At 36.9% G+C, this 24,664-nt stretch overlaps 2 protein-coding genes across 2 annotated transcripts in view; one reads left to right on the top strand and one right to left on the bottom strand.

Annotated features, from left to right (window-relative positions):
• Positions 1-24,016, bottom strand: part of LOC145770055 (dynein axonemal intermediate chain 4-like) — a 30,752-nt gene extending 6,736 nt beyond the window's left edge. Inside the window, exons 1-7 of the mRNA XM_082581643.1 lie at positions 23,818-24,016; positions 14,610-14,766; positions 13,162-13,340; positions 12,311-12,420; positions 11,273-11,429; positions 10,349-10,469; positions 8,685-8,865 (exon numbers count right to left, since the gene is read on the bottom strand). Coding sequence (XP_082437769.1) covers positions 8,685-8,865; positions 10,349-10,469; positions 11,273-11,429; positions 12,311-12,420; positions 13,162-13,340; positions 14,610-14,766; positions 23,818-23,861 — 949 coding nt within the window. The 5' untranslated portion in view covers positions 23,862-24,016. The remainder of the gene's footprint in view (positions 1-8,684; positions 8,866-10,348; positions 10,470-11,272; positions 11,430-12,310; positions 12,421-13,161; positions 13,341-14,609; positions 14,767-23,817) is intronic.
• On the top strand, positions 549-7,850 carry LOC145770057 (uncharacterized). The gene is made up of 4 exons (XM_082581644.1): positions 549-764; positions 1,810-1,941; positions 3,861-3,995; positions 4,499-7,850. The coding sequence occupies exons 1-4, from the start codon at positions 588-590 to the stop codon at positions 5,015-5,017; spliced, it is 963 nt and encodes a 320-aa protein (XP_082437770.1). The 5' UTR covers positions 549-587; the 3' UTR covers positions 5,018-7,850.
• Positions 24,017-24,664: the final 648 nt, after the last annotated feature.

Genomic DNA, 24,664 nt, shown 5'->3' with positions numbered 1-24,664 from the left:
CAAAAAAGTATGCTCGGTTTACAAGAAGCATTTCAGTTGCATTTAAGGAACATCAGGGGCCACACCATCGGAGCTGTGGCATGAGTCATGAACTAGTGCATATGTAATAGGAGGGGTCCAGGGGAAGTGGGTATAATTGAAAAAAAATTATAACAACCATTAACTTTGAAAACACATTTTTTCGAAGATGAATTAATCGAAACAGAGTTGGAAACGTGACAATTATTTTGTGGCCCAGACTTGACTAGAGTAAGGTCATTTTATAAGGCCGATGTAATCTTGAAGCTAAATTTTCTGGATAAATCAAACCATACAATAACATTTTTTAAGTATGGTTTTAGTCTTGGGGGGCAGATGGTTAGCATGTTATTGTTAACCTGAGCACATGTATAGTTGCATACTGCCGAGAAACCCTACTGTAGAATTGCGGTACTAATATGGCAAAGTAGAATACAAAATCGGATTGGAGTTCGTTCAAACGTAAACCTATCGAGTTTAAATTAAACAAAAACCCATTTTACATATGAATCTGTTTCAGGTTAATTTTTGTCAATATGTAAATAGATTTCTTTACGTAACCAAACCAGATGAAGATGGGAGATGCAATTACAGTATATTCACAAAATGTCAGTTGCGACATGCATAGTCAAAAGCTCGTGGATATACCAGGGATGGGGGAAGCCTTCAATTTTCCTAACAGAATTACAGCACTTATAAACGCACTCTCAGAGAAAGATCCTTATGATGTAGTGGCTTTTAATGAGGTAAGTATAGTATAAACGGATGCCCGCATATATGGGATGGTTTAATTATACTGCTTTTAGAATTGCCGTAAAGTATTTTAAACATTCTGTGAAAATCTAAACTATTTGATTTTCACTTGGTGAAACATGCTTTATTGTAATCGTTTGTTAAACGTTATTCTATGCTATCAAGTTATATGTAGCTAACTGCTCTAGGCTGCTGCTGAGTCGGAGTCTGCCTCGCTTTCTGACCTAGTCTTGTTCTGACACGATCCCTGTTCCATATCTCGAAAGCTAAAACCTCAATTGCTAAGGTAACAGAGATCAGTAGTACCGTAAGTAGATGTATTGACCCCTAGATTTCTTAGATCAGAACTGACGATGCACTAGCAAGTGCGAAATATATTTTCTGTTACATCTACTGACTACTGATCCCTGTTACCTTAGCAATTGAGGTTTTAGCTATCAAGTTATATCAAACAATTTTTTGACGCGTGTTGCTCTCCTTTCAGACAAGTCGTTGAATCATAATTCTACTGGTACACGACGTCTTGACGCAGGCGAAATGTTCTTGCGACGAGTTAGCTGTGGGAATCGCTTCGCGTCAAGATATCTTGATTCTCGTTCTATATTGTCGTATCCAGGCTTAAGCCCACTGGGTAACGATTTACAGTCAGTAAACAGGAAGGCAAGGAAGCCAATCTTTGTGTCCATCTTGAAACAAGTGTCTTGCCAACGGCAATGCCAACGTTCGTCACGCATACGGTCTGCGCAACAGACTATCTCCCTGATGTTAATTCACAAAACATTCCCACTTCACCATCGATTGATGTCATATGTGGAATTGATTGGGTTAAAATGATCACTTTACATTTTTTAAGTGCAAATGTAAAATCAGTATGTAATTTCAGCTCATGAAAGTAATTTTCTTAATCACTGTAGAAAGTTATAAAGGCAAGAACCAAGTGTACAATGTTTTTTTCACTTCCAGTATTCGAAATTAATCAAGTGATATGTAACATTTTTTGGTTTAAAATAATATTTCGCATAATGTTCTATTTTTCAGATACGGTATGCAGAAAATATTAAAAATACTTTGACTCAGTTAGAGAAGAAGGGATATAATACAAAAGCGTTCGCCAATAATACTGATGCGATGTCATTTAACAACATACTAGCGATACATAAAACATCTCAGGTAAGAAATTAAAAGCATCTTTCACGAAAAAGAGCAAACTACGTATTACTTTATCAGTAACTTTTTAGGGGTGCTTTAGCTTTCTTTAGCTAGATCAGCTGTATTTTGCAACTAAAAATCAGTTGAACTTCTGAGAATCGGAATCACAAGACACGAAGACATGCAACTCAACTGTTTAGACTTCTCAATGAACAAACTATTGTGCTTCAAACGACCTTATGCGGAGGCCGGTACGGCAACCCTTCACTATTTTGGTGAAAATCCGCAGCATGCAACAGGTTTCATGAACCTCAACCAATGCTAATTTTTTAAAATGTATCTAACTGCTTCTGAGATGCTAGTTACTCATCAGTACAGAGCGCATAGTGTAGAAGAGTTCTAGCTGTTGAATTCGCAACGTTTGCCTGTTATAATATGTTTAAGTTAAATACTTAGTCGTCATAGCTAAAAAGATTGGTCATTAGGGTCCTAGATGGTCGGTCACTAAATTTTAAATTTTGTGTCATGATTTTGTCATTTCATCCCAGCAATAAATTGCCTTTGCGTTCAATAGAACATTATGGAAGGGTGTCCGACGTTTTTTCGTAAACAGTTGTTCGTAAAACAATTGTTCGTAAAATAAATTCTTCGTAAAGCATTTCTTCGTGCATGCAATTGACCGTAATACTAATTGTTCTTAAAACAGTTACAATTCTTTACGAACAATTAATTAGGGTAGCGTATATGCTAGAGATGTGACGTGCTGTAGACGAGCAGACAGAGTGTAGATCCCTGATTCAGAATGGCAGCGAAAAAGGAAAGCAAAACTTTTGTATGGTGGCCAGCTTTATTACCAAGATTATAGTGCACTTAACGGTTAACGCACAAGGGCAAGACACTACTTATTGGAAATTTGAGCATTTTCAAAGGAAATGTTCCGTACGAGTAGCAACAGGGGCGCCGAAACAATTTTTGACTGGGGGGGCAGGATTATGAAAAAGGGCACTTTTGTTGCTGAAAGGCTAATTTTTTTAAAACTTTTAAGATAAGATATAGCGATAATGCTCATCTATCAGCTCACTATCGAGTAATGATACAAGTGTCCGGTATACAAAGAAGGACATCATGCCTACTGTGTTGCAGAATTTGTGCTCTGAATATTATTTTAAGCTTTTGATTAACGATTTCAAAAATATTTTCATTGTCGAATATCTCGAAAACTAAAGCCAATTCGAAAAAACTAAGTGCATTTTCGGAATCAAAGGCCTTAAAATACTTTAAAATGACTGTCACCTTTATTTGTGCCAAAAGTTTTTGTTGGCCTGTGTTATAATTAGGCTTAAAGCGAATAGCAGAAATTGTTATATTGCAAAATGTGCAGTAGCTTACATGACTTTAAAAGGGCACCATTGCCCCCTGTCCCTCCATGATGCCCCCCGCTTCCGGCGCCCCTGAGTAACAACTGAAAACTTGTTCACAAACAATTGACCTATCACCTGTTTACGAACAATTTACTATACGAACAATTGATGTAAACGAAGAAATGACTTACGAAGAATTGTTTTACGAAGAATTAACTTTACCAACAACTATTTACGAACAATTCACCTATAACCTTATGGAAGAGTGTTGTGTTCAATTGACAGTTGACCCACCAAGCTCTTGATGCAATGTGACATTGATGGGTTACTGCGTTGTGACCAACGCACACTGCTGACAGTTTTGGTCGAATTTAGTGCTATGAGCATCTGAAGCAACAGTGACCATCATTGATGACACGTTGTGGTCGTGTGCAGGCTTGCGAGGAATCTGTCAGGCAAGTAAGGTCATGGAACTCTCATACTTGATTTGACTACAGATGAGCTGCCACCTGCCAGACCAAAATTGACTCAACCCCAGCACCACACCAAAGCTTATACTGTATATATAATTATTTCTAGTGGGCACTAGAACGGTGGGAGCACCTTTGGGTAGCAAAGGATAAGTTGAAAGAATCTCATTGTGTGATAGAAGGAGATCCCTACGGGAGATGTGCTGCAGTCGCGTACCTCAAACATAAGAGCTCGAATAGACAGGTATGAAGTAGAAAGCTTAACTGAAAAATATTTTTATTTGAATAAGCTAAATATGCTATCACTATAACGAATTCAATTCTTAGGCCGAGATTTATGTTGAACATTGGATTGCTGTTCAAATACCAGAAACCGGAATTACAGTGATGAATTGAAATTAGCAGTTTTTACTAGATGAAGTTGTTTATGAATTGTACATGAAACGTTTACCGAACAGTCGTTATGTTGTGCCAGCTAGATTGAACCTGAACACTAGGCATGATAGCTGTAAATATTTTAATGTTCACTTTTGCGAAGTATTTGTCTAAATTATTTTATGCTGCGTCGGTATACTATACACTATGCATTAGTAGCTTTTCAATTTTTGTAATTGTGAATGGGCTAATTCAAATTATGCTTCGCTTTGGTTGATATGTGTATTTTATTACCACGGCACAGAACAGCATCTGTGGTTGGTTACTGCTTCGTTGCAGGGTCATTGTGCTTTATATTTCCTTGTTTTCTAGGTCTGCGTCTTAAATTCCCACGTCTTTCCGTTCGGCGATTTAAAAACCTATCAACAAAACGCACTTTTCACCATTAACGAGAGAAATAGCAAAATGATTCCGCCTGTTGCCACTGTTGTCGTTGGAGATTTAAACCGATTTGACGACGACGAAGAAAAATTCCAAGCACAATTGGAAAAATATGACTTGGTAGAATCCCTCTCTACTCAGCTGGTGGTCTCTTCTCCAAAATCAACAAAAGTCATAACAGATAAACGCAACATCGGATCATTTACGCCGTGGCCGACTGATAAAATTTACGAGGAGAAAAGACGACTTCCTTTATCACGGTCAAAGTTAGACGTCCAGCTGCACTCCAACAAACACATAAAGAACGTACGAATGATAGCACGAGCGACCCTGCTTTTTGAACCTAATTCCCAAGGCAAGCCAGAAGATGTCGACCCTGTACGTCACCAGCTGGACCGCAACATGACTTCAGATCACATCGCATTGATAGGAACGTACGTAGTTAATTAATTCCAGCCGTGCAAAGGGCTTTTTGTGGAGCGGGTTTGGATACAATTCAAGTACATTCAAGGGATTCAAGTACAATCGTGATTCAATAACTAGAAGCCTTCGACAGATTGAATTGTTTGTGTGTGGTAACTACGAAGCACAACCTTGAACAGAGCCGCAGCATCTTGCGGCGTGTTGTATATTTTATAAGTAGATCAATTAATTTGAAGTATTGTTTCTCTTCCACTGGTGTTGTTTACTTGACAGAATCAACAGTGCACCCCTAACGATGCATCCCCAACAGTGCACGATATCTTCACAGTGCACCCCTAACCGTAGATCATCAGCACTATTTATTTCAGCATGGGCTATGCTTAAATTTATTCTAGCAGGATGACATGCAAAGATCGTCAGGCTTACACTCATTAATAATAATATGCATGCTTTAATTGCATGCATTCCCATTTGGTCACAGCGGTAAACCATAATATCTTCGTGGGAAAGTTGTAACATAAATTTCCCGGATCTTTTTGTCTGCATGTGATAACACCGAAAAAATACTCTTCTGGAAACGTCTTTTTTCAAGAATTGTATTTCAGCAAAAATAACCAACAGGCTGTCAAAATTTCGACGCAACACGGTACGCCACTAAAACTTGTCACCACAATACAGATTTACTTGGATAAAAGATGGAAATTTCGTCTAGATGGTAAGCACAAGCAAACAGTTAAATATTCGACCAACTTTTCTAAACGACAATTCTAAAATAACGAATTGATTGCGATATTTCAAACCACATAACTTTCATACTGTGACGTAATTGTGACATGCATTATGAAGCAAATCCAGCATCAGGTAAATTTGGCTTACGCAACATGTCGTAATTCAAGATTCAAAATGATGAAATATTTCACAGGTGTTTCAAACGATGGTAAAATCTGCTCATTTTTTAGTAATATTCCATTACGTCAGACGCCAAGATTCAGTAGACCTGAACGGTTTTATGTGACGTTTGATTAGTACAGATATTGTCCGTAACACCATTTTAAAACTAATTGAACTTACAGTATGCTTTGTATTTCTAAGTCACGCTTGCTATTTACATGTCTTACTGCCATTCAGAGTTCTTTAGTTCCCCAGACAGCAAAATCCGTCATTTCAATTGTCAAAATCCGTAATCCGTCAATCAATGTAACTAACTGGGTCATACGGTACAAAGAGGGAGATAAGTCGTTCAATAACATATCTTGCCCCAACTATAGTTGGTACCGAGATATTTAATGGCAACAAAGCAGAACGGTCACCACCTGCAATTTCTGTATTCTTACAACACCCAACCTTGGTGAAGTCAATGTGCACATCAGTGTCTAACATCTGCATGTTATATGCTCGGATTGCTTATAGCTACTGTTGTTCACCATCACGTATAAAACACTAGAAACAAAAAGAACCCTTCATTTCTCATTAAGTTCAACTATTTTGTATATAACTGAGAAATTTCTACTATTTTCCACTTTCAAGGTAAGTGTGTTGGTGCTGGTTTTCAGAAGTATCTCAAACCGTTCCAGAACCTCTGTTAATTGTTAGTGGCCATGTGCTAGAGAACATTCGCGCCGAAACGGTCGTATCAGCCCATTCCGACCAATTGATGCTTTCGATCACAAGAGTGCAAGCATGAGAAGAAGGCTTTGCTTAAAATTAAGCTGTTAAATCTGATAACAATAAGTTTAATTTAAATCCCGTGATATCGAGGTTCTTCATAAACGTCAATTTGTCTGTTGCTGTTACACATTTGGTTCATTTAGGGAACAGCATTACAAGTTGCGCACCGAAAATATAGAAACCACTTGCGGCTCTAATCCCATGCATGCACAATAATTGTTGCTAATCTATTCACTTTTATACGCGTTGCACGTTTAGGTCTTCAACGTAGTTCTAATGTTGCTAGTGAATCAAAACCAAGCTAGCAAAATCTGTCTTTTTTACATTGATTCAACGCCTGCAGAGTGCAGACATTTAATCAATTAAAATAGGTTGGATTTAGCTAGCTGGGTACAATGTGCAAACACATTATTTTTCAAGCAGTTATCTCGTGTAAAAGGCATTGTAATGTATGTGCTGTCCAATGTTTGTGGGTTCTTGTAACATAAACGGTCTAATTTTCCAAGAAAAAATGAAAAGTACTGAATCGCTGAGCAACAATCACTTCGTGTTAAAAGATATTCAATCACTATTTTTATCGCCCATCACAACATGTTTATATCCTTTGTCAGTAAATATGACGGAGAAAGCAGTTACAATATCTCACTCCAGCAAAACTAAAAAATGTGTCGTGGAAAAATATTTATCTTTTCTAAATCTTGCCAGTGTCTGCAAAAATAACACAATTGTCACTTTGAAACTGATTTTTGTCTCTCAAAATCGCTCATGCATTGCCTTTGCGACACTATGTAGTGGATGTAGTTTTAGTTGTACTCCAACAGCTCTTAATGTCACTTTAATTTTGTTTATTTGGTGGTTGTCTAATTAACAAAGATGGCGGTTGTTTGTGAGTTTATATCTGGAAGTACCGGTAGTTACTCACCCACGGTACGTACATTGGAGTTGAAATGATTTGATGCCTGACATGAGCGACTGAGCCTTTTCAGTTAAGTTGTAGCTGGCGTTCCATTTTTGAATAATTGAATTCAAGCGTTCCATCACAACGCCTTCGTGGCAGTTGTACTGGCTAGCACGTATTCAAAATAATTGAAAGCCAAAGATTGAATAACATGCAAAACGTAGCTGCTAATTAACCAATTTGTAAAGTTGTTTCATCATTTTTGCAAACGGTAATTTGTCAGTAAAATTTATACTGTAATGTGCAGTTGTGCACTCTTATCTTGACAGCTCCACTCATAAGGCAATGCTGTTATGTTACGGTTGAGCTCTAGTTAAAGATTTTAGCTTGTGCTTACAAAAAAAAGGTAAAGGTGGTCCCATACTTGAGTCAAGTGTCGGGTATGAGAAGATAATTAGATAAGGTTCTCACTGTACTAAGCCGTCGGCACTAGAAGAGTAGGGTGGCCAGTTCCTTTCTCTCGGCCGCATTTCCTTCAGCAATTATGCCCATCCGATTTATTACACCCTAGGACCTAGGTAGAGTTGAGCAGTGTTTTCAACAAGTGATTACAGCAAAAAGAACACTGTATCAATATTTCGATACATCTCAAAAATTTCATGGACCTTTTCTCTAATCACCTCACATATTCAAGCTGGAATTCGCATTGAGAAGTGTTGATTTGATGGTCACTGTAGCGTTCGCTATTGACGACAATAAGGTCATTGCATAGTTGCTTATTATGTCAAGCGAAGGCAACTTTACTTACTGCAATTTTGTCTATAACGGTAACAAGGTGGTCCTATACTTGATCCAAGCTTCGGGGGATAAGATAAGTTTTTATTATACGATAAGGTTCGGTAGTAACGAAAATAGAGCGACCAGTTTCATTCTCCGGCCTCCTTCAGTAACCACGCCAACCTAACTTATCACACTCTGGGTAGAGGTGAGCGGTGTTTATCAACAAACCAACTTAAGGCAGGAGTCGAACCAGAAATGCAAAAACTATTCGAATCAAATCACTCCAAAAATCGTCTTATTAACTTCGGATTAAATCATGCCACGTGACCTGACGGAGCTTGAACTGACCTGCAAAGTATGAAGTTGTCATGCTCTCCTCGCTGTCGATTTGTCCTGAGCCGCTGCTGTAGCTTCCTTTGCCAACCAAGGATTCGTCACTGCCAGCCGTCACCACGGGAGCCTGAGCACTGGCAAAGGTGTCATACATCTCCCATGACGTCACATTAGCACCAACATCAACCAGGCCCACCTGCGTTGTGGGGAGTTACTTGTATAGCGCTTGGTGAAGTTTACTTTTTTGTATTGTAATTATATAAAACGAAGTTAGCATACTACTACACAAGGGATTTTCAACCTTGAACCGTTTTTCGGAGGATCGCGAGGCGTCTGAAAATCCAGTGTAGCCTATTGTTTTCAATTCTTTTTTGACGGAAAACATTAAAAACTATGTTTTTTTGCAATTGGCCATTCCTCGACTTGGGTTATTCAGTTTAGTTTGTTTTTATTTCTGACCATCACAATGAAAAACAATATGTGCCAAACACAGCAGAGTTCTAGAAAAAAGTAGAAGTACTAGAAAAAATGTGATAAAAGCCGTAATAACATCGCAAAAGACGTTTTTGGTTTTAGAAGTTTACATTGGAACAGCCACACTAAACACAACTGGATGTCAACATGAATCATATTTAGTTAAATTTTGCATTATATGCTCTTGTTGAATACTTTTATTGGGGGTGGCAACTTGCAAGGCTACGTTGATTGCTCTGAGGGGGTCGCGATGGAAAAAAGATTGAAAACCCCTGTACTAGAGGATATAACAATTTTTTACTTCAAACATAAAATTAATCAATACAAAGAAACAACCCAGCGTTTTAAGGGTTTAGTGAACCCCTCATGGGAAAATCGAGATACAGATAGTATTGAGTTGCGTTGTTCAGTTACAGAAGAATCATTTAAATTTTTATTACACTGTCGAACAGAGTGTTCGCTTACATTTCATCATCATCATCATCGGCCATGCCTGAATAAGACGTCAGCTACCGTGAGTCTCCACAACGATCGATTGTCCATAGTTCTAATTAGGTTTTCAAAAGTTTGGTTTGTCCATGTTGTAAGATTTTTGAAGATTTCCAAACGTGAACGCCCTCGGTGCCTCTGACCAGGAAGTCGCCCCATCATTGCCGAGTGTTCAATTCCGCGTTTGCGGTAGACATGCCCTATAAATGTCATTTGCCTTTTTTTGATCGTTGTGATGAGGACGCCAGGGGTGCACCCAGAGCGTCTCCACACTTCTTCGTTAGTGATCTTATCCATCCAGTTAATTCCCATCATTCTTCGAATGAACCAAATTTCAGCACTGTTGATCTTCTTCTCTATCTTCGGGCACACAGTCCAGGATTCACAGCCATATAGCAAGACTGACCAAATGTACACATGTAAAATTTTATTCTGGTGTTTAGAGAGATTGAGTTAGATTTCAGTATTTTGGCCATTTTGATGAACGCTTGTTTGGATTGCGCAATTCGTAATTTTTTTTTACATTACTGCGTGCAAAAAAGCACGAAATGTTTAATTTTATTTCTTCAACTCATGCAAAACGTTTTCTTAACGCATTTGTTTATCAATAACAAAAAAATCTCACAACACCGACATGAGGTGCCAACTACGGTACTACCAGTGCGGATCTGGTCAACATTTCCATTTGTTTATCTGGATATTAGTTTATCTACTACCTTCTCAGCTTGGACGTCCTTGTGTTTGTGGGCGTCATTGAACGTCTGCATTCCTCGTTCAGCAAATCTATCATTGCCCTCCCTCGATTTGCACAATTCCTCGTACAAATTGTTCTTCTCTCTATACACAAAGTGAGGAGAAGGGTTCGCTATGCCTATACAAAACGTTGATTCTTTTATGCTTTCCAAGACAGCAAAATCCGTCATTTTTACATTGATTTAACGTCTTCAGACGTACATTGATTCAACGTCTTCAGACGTTGAATCAATGTAAAAATGACGGATTTCGCTGTCTGGGTTACAATTAATTGACATGCAGTTGTCTAAAACAAATCATGCATTGATAGCAATAGCAGGAGCTGTTTGTATCTAATAACGATTTGCCGAATCCTCCAATGGAGCACTTTAAATTGGTGCACACCGTTAGCTACAAAACACGTCCTAATCTGGTAAAACTTGTTTCGAGCTGTTTGCGTGCATGCAGCAGCTATTCAAAATCGGGATGCAACTATACAGGTTTTAAAAAGGGTAGCCTACAAACAGATTTTTTTCTTCTAAGAATGTAGTCTATCCGTTAGACAAAAATCTTTCCAAAAAAAAACAACTTACAAAGTAAAAAAATAATAATAACATATAATTATAATAAATGTCGATTGCGGAGTGGCGCCTTTCGTCTATAGTCCTTGATTTCTCTCACGTATGAACAGTACGCTGCTCAGGGAGACACGCCTACGCCCTACGGCCCTTCTTAAGGCTATGGCCTGCTGAACTAAACATCAAATCTAATGATAACAAATATTAATGATCACGCCTTTTTAGGCCTTTTCTTTGAAAAAATAAAAAGAGCTTTAAAGTTATGCAACTTTCACTTTTTGTGGAGCTACATGTTCTTGAGGGGTTACTGATATTTTTATTTTCACTTACTTAACAATCTTCGCTTCTTCGGTCTCGCGCGCAATGGTTGTTCCTTTAAGTTCATACATCCACAAAGTTTCAGTCTCCTCCAAAACGATGTTCACCACACTATTGAGGTCATCTTCTGTTAGATCTTCAATTTCGTCCTTTCTCACAGTAATAACATCTGAACATTATGGTCATTTGCATTTTATAATACGCGAGAGACCCAGAGGTGGGTAGTAGCGCGCTACTTTTTTTCGATGTAGCGGTAGTGGAGAGGCACTACATTTGAATCAGTCGTACTTCCGCTACCCGCTACTTTCAAATTTAAAGTAGAAAGTACAAATAGTAAATAAAAAGTAGTAGCATAAATTTAAATAAAAGTAAAGTTTCACTTAACCTAGAACTTGTTTTCCATAACCACGCTAAAATGGCAGCGTAAACGAATGTGGTACTGAAACGTGAAACGTGAAAACGTGAACGTGAAAACGTGAAACGTGAAAACGTGAACGTGAAACGTGATGAAAAATTCGTTTTCATGGACTCAAATAACGCCGCTCTTTTGGCAATTTGTAGCGAGAGCGCATTACTCTCAAAGTATGATGTCCGCCTTTCAAGGAAGCTGTAAACTACAAACCTCTTGTAAGACGAGTGAGGTCACAATAATTGATTCAATAATAATGTCTCAAAGAGGTGGGATTCAAAGCCTCCCATCTAGTAGTAGTTGGTTACTTCCGATCGACCCAAGATATATACCGGATCGAGAAATGCCAATGCGCTTGTGAACATAACAATAAACTGGCAACACATGAAATCTATTTTGTTATAGAATTTAGGGATTCGTAGAAGTAGTCCTGATAGCATTACTTATAAAACGCTTGTTTTGCTGTTATAGCCTAAGTGTTGCAAATAACGTATGATGAGTAATCGCGTGCTTTATGGGTGTTGTTTATGGAGTAGGCTACGTTTTTAAAGTTAAAAACCATAAATTTGGAGTTGATTCTGCCTCGGTAGGCAATGCAACCGTAAAAACGTAGTAATAAATTCAATGGCTTATTAGTCTACCTGCAAATCCAGTTATAACGTCTACCCCTGAGTCAGTGATGTCAACAGCGGACTCGATAGATGATTTCCTCGACTTGACAGACCGGGTGGAGATGCTGCCGAAAACAGATCTGTAAGAAATTCATTTTGACAATAAATTTTCCCGTTGGTTAGCTTAGATTTACGAATATGGCAAACTGAATTTACGGGCTAAATTATTCATCAAGTGACTTGGAATGGAGATTTCTCACGACTAAATCCCGGTTAACACATTATACCACCGCTTAGTTAGGCCAATCTACCTTCGATTCCTAACACAATGTCTGTCTTGCTTATGCAGGCTGCAAGGAATTGCGCTAATGGTACATTGAAGTACAGGCCGCCTAAAGCTTGCTCGTATATATATTTACAAAACCATGCAAGTGTAACTTATTTCAACTTATCCACGTAATGGGCATTGTAGATTCACATACAAAGTCTATCACCATAAAAATACACTTTAATCAAACATTGCATGAAGCGCTGGGCATCAGGAAAAGTTAGAAAAATACAAAAGTCTACATCGACAGATATAGGCTACCATTTGTCAAGTGCCAATAGAGCAGTTGATAGTTTTATCATTTCTTTTCACGTAATAAGGTCGAATTCATGAGATGATTGGGAGTCGTTTCAGATTAATCTTGAACAGCTTTTTTCAGAACTTTTAAAACAGCAGATTTCAAAAATTTTGGCTTTGAATTCTCAAGACTACTAAAGCTTTGTTATAATTCATACACAACTTCAGCTGCAAACAACTGCAGAAAATTAAGTTGCCTGCTCTGCGACATTCAGGTAAAGAAAGTTATAAATAATCTGTATCTGAAGGCTGAGACCTGGTAAACGGCTGAGCGTAACTGGGGGTTGGGTTCGGGTACAAGGAAGTGAGTGATGTGCCGTACATTGGTGTAGCAACACCTGGCTGTTCACCGCCAAGCATTTGACTTTTAAGATTCACCGCCTCAAGAGTACACAGTGGCTTAGGTGTCACGTCACATCCGTCTTCATCAAATACCTGTACGAATAAGAAAATGACAAAGAGTACCGGTATATACTAACTTAGGTCATGTAGACCAAAATGCCTGAAAGTCCTTCTTTTCGTTATTTGTAACAAACCGTATGGTTTACTTTGCGTCTTTAGGCCTACACTTCTTATTTTATTTAAACCTTCTTCACTAATCAATATGTAACACATTTTGCTTTGCCTTTCCTTGCAAAGGTTTATTACAATAAGCATGGGTGCATGCAAACTTTTCAAGTTAGTTGAAAGCTCAAAAATACAAAATTGCCTAATTTGCTTAACAGAACAACTGATTTCCAGTGGCTTACTAAAGTTAAAAATTGTCTTTGCTATATTCTGTATTGTATATCTAAAGCCGCCATCAAGGTATCGATGCTCATTTCACCTTCTTTCTAAGCTACTTAATGAGATAGTAACACAAACTTACACGAATACAAAAGAATAGTGGAAATTGAAAAACTTGTTTCTTTTTGAACAAGCAACATCTAACCTACTTGACAGAGAATTACTATAATGTGGTCTACAAAAATGGTTTCACTGTTTAGTTTTAGCGGAATGGCCCGTTTCGGCGAGTGCCCTATTCGGCGAGAGCCCTTTTCGGCGAGTTCCCTATTCAACGATTTTTTGAATTTTTTTTTTAAATTATCGGGTACCGTAGCCTAATTATCATTGCCGTTTTAGGGTTTGGGGTTAGGGTCTTATTTCAACGTTTAGCGACGTTAAAACGATGTAAAAACGGCAATGATAATTAGGCTACGGTACCCGATAATTTAAAAAAAAAATTCAAAAAAATCGCCGAATAGGGAACTCGCCAAAAAGGGCTCTCGCCGAATCGGACTCGCCGAATAGTAGCAGACCCCAGTTTTAGCGTATTTGTAACCTGTATGTCGGTGCAGCAGATAAAGTGTTAGGTTACACGCACGAGATATTGCGAACGTTCTTCTCGAAATGTTTCTGATAGAAACTAACTAAAGTGAACGTTTCGCCGTCGACAGCGCGGCCTAGCGGTTTAGAGTTAGGGAGATAGTCATTTCGACTAGGTGGGTTCCATTCCCACCCTTGCCATTACTCCTTTTTCTTCTTTAATTAGGCTACCAAACAAAGTTCAAAGCAAGAACCAGCTCTCTGGCAGAGTGCTAGAAGGGTCACAATGATAATAACGGCAGTCAACCGGTTCTTAGGAAAACTGTCCTATATTCAAAGTGTTTATCGGTCAAAACATTTCATCTGCTGCAGCGACCTACAGATTATAAGTGCGCTTACCGTAAATCCCAGACGTAACCCTGCAACGGTCTTGCCATCTGCAAAGCGCATCTCGCTCATTCCCATGCTTCGCTTGCTCAGTGATGCGCCGAGGACACTTCGTCTGCCAACACGACTTTGACTCCCAAATGTACTCATTGCACGACCGGTTTTCGACCTTAACAAGTTCACAAAAAAGTTGTAAATCCTTTAAGTAGTGAGTGCAGTTTTCACATCTTACAATATTAAAGTAAACATAGCTCAAAACCGGGGACATAGTGAGTAAGGGGACGCGAAGGCGATTTCAGGCGTTCTTGGGAAAAGAGCGATTGTAGCAAACAACTATTTTTGCACAAATAGGTTGCTCGTAACCGTTCCACTGCATTTTAATGCGCAAACAGCATACATGACTATTGTAGTTAAAAACATAAATTTATTGCAGGTTTGTAAACATATATTATACGGTATTCATTACCTCTGGCTATACACGCACCAGCACAACATTGAATGCACTAAAGCACGTACATAGACTACTGTCATTGACACATTATAGTTACGCATGTTACCTAACACTATTAACAGCTACACAGTCATGAAAACGATAACATCCATTTTCGTACGTTTTGTCAATCAATACAATGGACTACTTAAAGAAGATACATCAGATGGTGTAACATGACAGAGCAAAATACCATGCAATTTTGACAATCCAGGAAGCAATTAAATGATAAGATTGATGATACAAGCAATTTGAACAACATAATTAATGCTTCCAACACTTTGATCAAATTTACGCAAGTCAAATATTCTATAGTGTAAATGTTTATTGTCTACTTTATATCGCCATTTAGATTACACTATGTTTTGTAATATAGACAAGTAGACGTAAATATAAAAGACTAAGACAGTTAATCATGCAAACAGCTATCTACGAAAAGTGATTACTTATTAAAGTCAGCATTTTGTGCCTGCTTCGTAAAGATGACTTGTATTTAATAAATATATTACATGTTAAAAAAAAAAGCTAATTTTTCTTTGAGATGGCCATCAAAAATAGTCCGGAATGACCAGGAGATTATGTATGTAGTCAAATCACAACACACTGATAAAAAATCTACCTTAACACAATCTAAACAATCTACCTTAGGTATTGCTAATCAATGAACGTTTGATCTTATTCAATAAGAATACAACAGCAACTTCACCAATGCTCACTTCATACGATTGGTAGTAAATAAATGCGAAGTAAGCATACAATAAACATTACAGTAGGCTACAATACCAAGCAAACTTGAAAAAACTGTTAAGGTGTTTATGAGAGTTGGAGCGATCCATTATTTCAACATATAAGTTTTCCTGCCATACAATATAGCAGTGTAATATTGAACAGCCAGCGCTGTCCCTGCAAAGCAGTATTCTGTGGGAGCGGATAAACCACCACGGTCAGCCATTTCAAAAAGATGTGCACGATAATGTGGTACGGACTTAAGGAGACTCGGCCCATCAACATTTTCTACCAATAACATCTTACAAGCACTGCACTTTCTACTACGAGAGATACTGCGGCCAATCAACATTTTCTACCAATAACATCTTACAAGCACTGCACTTTCTACGTCGAGAGATACTGCGGCCAATGTATCCGCTCACAAAATACGTCACATAAGCATCAGCATCGGAGAGCATTCACACTAACCGCAGAAAAAAAAGTAAACCATCAAACATCTTCTGTAGACGGAACAATTGACATCGTAACGTCAATACCGAGTGGAAAAGCATCAAGGGTTGTGAGGTTAGCTACTACAAGAAAATCATGTTGCTGCAACAAACTAAGAGTGCGAATTTTTTTTCAGCTTTCAGAACTTGTTTTACAAACATGAAAAAATTACCACCATTGGCTTGCCGATACCACCCAAACCATCCTTCTGTTGAATTGGACAAAAATTTTCCAGTAAGAACATAGATGAAATGATGGTTGGTTATCAATGTTGCGCCAACTCTGGAACCGCACCCATGGTCTGAGTGCATGCAGTAAATGTCTGTGAAGTTAACCCAGAAAGGTTTCTTTTTTTCCAAAGTATAAATAGATCTCTAGCTTTTCCCAAGAAGGTCAAACTCGGTTGTTGTTTGATTCCATCAGCTTCAATTGGAGAACACATCTCATCTCTTTTTCGAAAAGCTGAAAAAATGCAGTGCACACTAGCAATTTCTGAGTAGTGTAGTACCTACACAGTACACACTCATTGGTACACAACATACAATTTAGACCTACTATCCTCGCCAGAACGAACCTTTTTTGCCTCAAATCAAAGTCAGAAGACGGTGAATAAATGAGCAAAAACTTATTTGCTGGGCCGTAATAAGTACTGTTGTCACTCTACACAATTTTAACCTAATTAAATAAATTTAACAACCAAACTAAAGCCATTCTTTTGATCTTATTCTTACCTTTTGTAGGTGTTGTAACAGACATGATTTTCCACACATTTGCAATTAAATTTATGAAACAAGCAGCATCTTTTTTTCATTTCTTCATCTTTCGGAACTCAAAACATTGGTACTTTCACTACAGTCTTGCAAGACTTGTACCCACTTTTACAGCTTCTTACACAACACACAAACCCCATTTCACAAATATAGATTATTAAAGCACTGAGTTTATCACAATAAAACATAAATGAAAGATCAGTTTAAAACCTTGGATTGCTACCAAAATTTAACCTATGTAGTATACGATACTTTTGTTTATAAATAACTTTCTGGATTACTAACAAGCTAGCCCTTTGATTAGCCTATATATCGCCGCTTTAATTCAAGACTGACTTAAGTCCACTTTTCATGATTTTGACTTTTTTGCATTTTTTTGCTAATTGGACATAAGCCCATGTTATGAGCAATTTGCTAAGCTGTACCTGCCTTAAAACCAGAGATACTGTAGGCTTATGTCCACACATTTTTCCAAGTTTTAATAATTTATAGACTTATGTCCATGCATGGACATAAGATAAATTTTTTTATAAAACATTTGGACTTAAGATATTTTTGTGGACTTATGTCCAAAAACTATCAGTGTAATTTTGGTTGTAAGTCCATTACCAATTACTGGCAACTAGTTAAGCTTGCATTGTATCAACATCATAATAACAATCACTTTTCCTTGCAACAAAACTACAGCAGTTGGCCTGCACTTCAACTGGCAGCATGGCAAGTACGGTTTAATTGAACAGTCGTATGCACATTGTATCTATGCGTTCGGGGATTTAAGTAACTTTCAGATTGTACACCTGTACGTAACATACGAACAGAAACCACACAGTCTTGCCATGATCTCTTAGGTAATAGATATTTTATACCAATACAGCATCAGAAAAGGTTGTTGGCTATACCTCCTAGCAGGGAAAACGTTCTTTCATGACAGTATGATACATGAATGAATCAGTCATTTGTTTGTAACATCTTTAACATTTTTTGACAATCATTTCTACTTATAACCTACCCCTACCTATGGTCATGGTATTTACAGCAGCCTATACCTGAATTATGTTGATGATTGCAAATATAATAATGTGTTGTTTTTAAATAGGTTGTAGTATTTTAGAGTATGGTAAGATAATAACTTAGGGCAGTGAAAATGGAAATAGCAGAAAGCTCAAAAGGTGCAGGTACGAGAAGTTGGATGTCAAGCACAGATAAAATAAAAGCGAATGATTGCATATTTGTTCAAGCTGATTTATTCAACAAAAGTGATGTAGGACCAAAGTATACAGATGGCTTAATGTACAAAGAAAAGTCTCTCCTCAAAGGAATTGTGTTGAGTGTATATAGTAACACACTGAGGGTAAAATTTCTGATAGATAATGATGTTACATCCATCAACAAAGAAAATGCTATAACAGAACAAAGACTTGGTGATCAACAACAAAAATTTATTCTTCCAAAAACAAGCGATATTGATGATGATTCAGATATGGATCCTGCTTTTGTGCCACCTTCAAAGCCCCATAATCATGCTGTTACTGATGTGGAAGTTACTGCCAATGTCAACACAGAAGAAGAGGAAGTGTTTCTTTGTGAAAGTGGACAACATTTATTTAAAGCTATGATAGATGAAAGAGATTGTGGTACAGTTCACGGCGTACAAGTTCAGTCTTTTGAAAGGCGATATTTTATTACAGAAGTGCTAAGTGATGCATATTTGTGGGAATGTTTTGATGAAGATGTACACTGCAAGGGAAGTGCAATACTTTGGAATGAAAGTGCTGTTTCAAAGGGTGATTTGAAGTATGGAGTTGAGAAAAGAAAGCGCAAACGGAATGAAGCAGAGTCGGAGAAGAACGTTTTAAAAAAGAAGAGACAAGCAGGAGAGCAATACACTTATAAATCAAAATGTGGTCAAGATTTCGTGAAATCTGTTAGAGCAGTAAAGCAACCATGCTCTGGAATCTGTAAAAAGAAATGTGCAGAAAACATTACAGAAGAAGAAAGAAAGCTAATCCATGACGAATTTTGGGAATTATCTAATATAGGCATAAAACGCACATTTTTAAGTAAATTAATTAATGTGTCAAAAAAGAAGAGAGAAAGGAAGCGTAAGAACCCGAAAGGAAAGAGACGTAACCGACAGTTCACAAGAACCTACTCCTTGATTAAACCCAACAGCTCAGGCACAAGTACATCAGTACCAGTATGTCAAAGTTTCTTTCTTAATACACTTGATATTTCAGAAAAGATGGTGAGAACAGTTATCCAGAAAACATCAAAGAGTGGAGCTATTGAAGGAGACTTGCGTGGTCAAACATCAGATCACAACAAGATAGAAGAAAGCAGAATCAACACTATAAAGCAGCATATTCTGATGTTCAAAACTGTTGAATCCCATTACATCAGAAAAGAATCAAATTGTGAATACTTGCCAGAACACTTAAATATTGCAGAGATGCATAGAATGTATGTTGAATGGTGCAGTGAACGTAAGTTTCAACCAGAAAACTATTCCACGTATTACCAAGTATTAACCCAACAATTCAATCTGAAATTTCACAAACCGAAGAAGGATCAATGTGATAGCTGTGTTACTTTTGATAATACTCCAGAACATCTTGTTACCGATCAAATGAAGGCTGATCAACAAAAACACCTTGCTGAAAAGCAACTTGCAAGAGAGCATAAAGAAAAAATGAAGAAGGAAGCTTCTAACGATGCATCTGTTCTTACTGCAGGATTCAATTTCCAGAAAACATTGCTTTCACCTCATGGAAAAGCATCTTCATTTTATTACAGTTTAAGGTTGAAAAATTACAACTTTACTGTGACTAATTTGAACTCTATGCAAACTACTTGCTTTTTGTGGAACGAATGTCATGCAAGAAAAGGTTCTTGTGAAGTAGCATCATGTCTTCTAAGTTTTTTATCAAAAGCAAACACCAATGGTGCAAAGAAAATTCACTTGTTTTGTGATCGATGCTGTGGCCAGAACAGTAACCGTATGGTTCATATCATGCTGGCTATTGCTCTCGAGATTTATGGCTTTGATGAAATCACCTTGAACTTTTTGGTATCTGGGCATAGCCAAAACGAAAATGATACAGCCCATTCAATCATAGAACGTGCTGCAAGCAAAATGACCATTTACATTACTGCACAATGGGAAACTTTGATTATGACTGCCTTCAAAAAGCATCAACCAATTGTTGAATGTCTGCAACATAGTGATGTGATTGATTTCAAAAGCAAGGATTTCACTCAGTTTTCGAAAATGATGAAAGCCAATGTCAATGATGGCAATGGAGAAAGAATCTACTGGTCCAAAATTATGCAACTAAAAATCACCAAAGCAGAGCCAACAACATTTTTTATAAAATACAGCTACAGTGAAAGCACATTCAGAAAACTAGACTTAATTGTTCGAAAATCCAGAAAGACGAAGCTGAGCACTACCACTATGCCAAGGTTATATAAATCTTTTCCTGGCACTTCAATGGATAAGAAGAATGATTTGAAAAAACTCTGCCTCAGAGGCTTAATTCCAATTCAACATCACGACTTCTTTCGAAATCTTCCGGTCACTCCCAACAAAGCCAGTATTGAAGTATAATTTCATAAACTAGGCTCAGAAATAAGTGATAGCGCTTCTTTGCAGACACTTTTGATTTAAAGACTTTATGCATATTGATGATTAAAGAAGTTATGCATAAAGTTATGCATATTGATAACGCATCATTCTGTTATGTCCAGTGAACTTGTCAATGTCATTATGCAGTATGGTGGTATATATAAGTTGTGCCAGTTAATAAGTGAAGTGAATGAAAGCGCATTGAATTTAGCAAATATGAAAAAAATTGAGGAAATTTAATAAGGAGATTGTGCTGGTGAATTGTAATGAGTTGGCAATAGTGGTAATTAATGAAGTGCAGTGGATTTAATAAACAAATTAAGTGCAGTAGTTACTATGTGCAATAGTTGAGTTAACAGTGGTAGTTGTTTAAGTACGGTACATTAAATTCAATTACAGTGACTACAGGTTGAATTGCACTAACTGTAGTCTGTATGAAATGGCAACATGTTAATTGAACAGAGAAAGATAATTCAGCACAACTAGTCAACTACACAGCAGTTTTACTCTCTTTTGGGAAAATGTTGCAAATTCACAGTTAGTGTGAGAGTTTGCTAAGAAGAAGAAGAAGAGTTTTTTGGAAGAGTTTGTGTCAGTGTGATTGAATAATTAAATTTGTGATAAAGAAATTTTGAACATGAAAGTTTGAGTAAAAATTATGTTATTTTGCTGTATGCTATGATACTTTACCTCTAAAAGTGATTCATCAAATGAAAATGAATGATGCTGCACTGGTATTAAACAATTCATTCGTGTTTTTCAGCATGTAGGTATCTTAACCTTAAGGATAAATAAGACTTATGTCCATTTACATAAAAATTAATCAAAAATATTTCGGAGCAAGAAAGACTTAAGTCCAACAACATACAAAAAAAAAATGATGGTACCACCTAGTGGCAAATTCTTCGGTGATTTTTGTGGACCAACATATTGCCTATCACTGGTAAATAGTAAGTCTCTGTGTGCACATCCATGTCAAAGAAATTTGTTCAGTTGTACAGGCAAATGCAGTTATTTGCAATTATCTCAAAACGCTAAAAATGGACTTAAGTCAGTTTTGAATTCAAGCGGCGATATATTGATTTACTTCATATTATAGCCTAGGCCTACAGCCCTACAGCTATAACCGTACAGAACCATTTTAGGGGGGAAAATTGTGTGCAATTTTAATGAAAGTGTCCAAATACCAAAACAGCCATCGACTGAGTTTAAGAACATATAGGCCTAGCGAATATTACAACTACGGCTAATGCGAAACTGGCCAACTCTGCACTTTACGTTCACTCTGTCTGTTATGCAGTAGACCACTAAGACTTTCGTAAAAAGCCTCCTTTTAGAATAAAAAAATATAACTATGGTTAGTATGATATTAACAAAGTATCATATTGTATTAGCTAGTATAAAGCTAACAAACTATATATTCAAAACTGATGAGCAGAACTGCATGTCAGTTTTCTCTCAAACCAGGTCTTTCCATAATATAGTATATATATGTATTTCTTATTCCTAAACTGAAGAAATGTTTCTGTTTCATAAAGGATTGATTAAAAGTTTTTAATATTTTTAATCAAATAAACAATTTTTCAGGTGGACTTGAAGTAGCAAAAAGTGTATTCAGTATGTTTAAAGCTTTTTTGCAATTTTTATTTTGGGCAGATGCACAAAGGTTAACAAATGATTTCATGTCTGTGGGTACAAATATTGCTATCCTGTCATGGAGTTATAGCCTACAAACAACAAATTAACATAGTCTACTTTATCAGATTGTGCTAGTTTTGTAGTTTCCTAAACATTGCTTAATTACATACATTTTTGCCTAAATTAATGACTTTGTTGATGACAGAGGGACAACTGCTTCACCTGCCTATGGCCTAACACAATTTAATATGCACAAAGCTACATTGAATTAGTCAATGATACTAGTCAGTGTATTGGTGGTGTGATGTATTGAAATTAACCCATACTCTTACTACTAGCTCTTGTTCTGACAATTTAACTCTTGAAAGCTTTCACTACAATGGCAAGGCTACATATCCAATGTAGGCTCACAAACTAATCATTTGTATAAAAAGTATCTTCAGACCTCAGTCATGTTTTTAATACAAAAAAGAAACCTTAATAATCTCAGAAAGTCTGCCTGTTTTGTTTCTTATATATATTCCACTTTGCACAAAAAACAACACTAATCACACAAATTTGCTTCAATGGACAATACAAAATACCGTAATGTTTTATAAACCTAGTCTAAATCCACTTGTAAAGTACTTAGATGTGTATTTGCAGATAGCCTACAGAAAACCAGCATGCAAAAGACGTTCATTAGCCTTTCTGTCCCTATTGCACAACTAAACTTCATTACTAACTAGTCTTCAACGTGCAACCCAATCACCAACAGCCCTGTTTAAACTTTGAATACTTGCCAAACAGTGACACTACTGTGCGCAGAAGTGCTCTCGCGAGGTCACGTGACTTCATATCCCCAGCTCACTACATCCCCGCTCAAAACGTTTTCAAGTGTCAACAAAAACGTTTACCACTGTTCGACTGCATGGGTTAATGAATTAAATATAATTATCTCAAACTACATGATGTAGGCTAGGCCTCGATACTAAAAAACAATACTTTAAATACACCATCACACAACCTGTAGCTTGTGTAGTATATTTTTAAAAAGTTATTTCGATCTTTTCAGTGCCATTTAACATCAAACATTTCAACAATAATGTAACAAAAACAGAATAAAAAAAATGCAGTCACTAGGATAAGGAAGAATCACACATCATCACTTACAATCTCTTCATGCAAACAAAAGGTAACTACAAATTAACTGAACAAAACATTATGTTAAGCACTTGTATTTTTCTGTTTCTTTTTTCCCTAATCACTATGAACATCTAATTGAGGTATAGTGTCTGGAATATCATACAATGGAAGATGTGACATTATTGAGTTTGACAAGGAACATGATATTAAATCTTTTAGTTGATCAATGAAAAAATTTCTGTATGTAGCTGACCTCCTTTGTAGTCATAAAACTTCTGCTAAAATTATCTGGGTTTTAAGATATGGCAATGATATATGGTAACGGCAAATAGCCTACAAATCAAGATTACTTACCCAAGCATGCTGTTTCTATGTGACCTGTTTCCAATCCTCGACATTTTTGTGACAATGTAATAACGCTTGTAGTGACAGATTGACAGAATCTCCACACGTTTTCAAACAAATAGTTTTCAAAATATATTTAGAAGCTAAATTTGTCTTCTAACGAATGTTTTCCTTTTGGCAGACTTAAATTTAATGCATTTTTGCCATAATAAGCTAGAAACCAAAAAGAAACTGATGATAGTAAGCTTTAAGAATAATCTGAAATGATGAAAAAATATAACTGAACTGCATATAATCTATACTGACCAAGTACGTTGTTAAGAAAATAGATAGCCTACTGTGGCATACAGGTAGGCTATGTGTAATGAAATGCAATACACCAATGCATTTATTTATGAAGTACTGGTAGTAAGAAATGCTAACTTGGCAAAACGATTGAGATGGTTATAACTGTATAGAAAACAGACCTGTTTGGTGCATAGGGCCAAAAAATTCAAGGCAGATATTATTATAAATCATATGGTTCTTTGCTTTGTCAACTTAAAATGTTCAGTTACATTGAAGCAAGCTGCAATTAGCCTACCATCTTTAAAATGTAGCTACTTTATGCACTATGCAGTAAGTCATTAGCCTATCTTACATGAGTGTGAATAAATTAATAACCTAGCCGACTGCTTCAGCACTATAAATTTCAAATCTTTTGAAGCAAATAAAAAACAAATACAAGTTATTCTAACTGCATAGTAAGCCAAACTATTGAACACTACAAAAAAAGCCACCTTCACTCTAACATAGGGGTTCCTTACCAGGAGGGAATTTGGTTTTGGGATTGTAAAGCTTTTTAAGCCTAGTAAGT

The sequence above is a fragment of the Aplidium turbinatum genome, chromosome 5 (assembly GCF_918807975.1).
Source record: "Aplidium turbinatum chromosome 5, kaAplTurb1.1, whole genome shotgun sequence".
NCBI classification, from domain to species: domain Eukaryota; kingdom Metazoa; phylum Chordata; class Ascidiacea; order Aplousobranchia; family Polyclinidae; genus Aplidium; species Aplidium turbinatum.
Note: the sequence above shows the minus strand (reverse complement) of the source record. Positions and strands in the feature narration are given on the sequence as shown.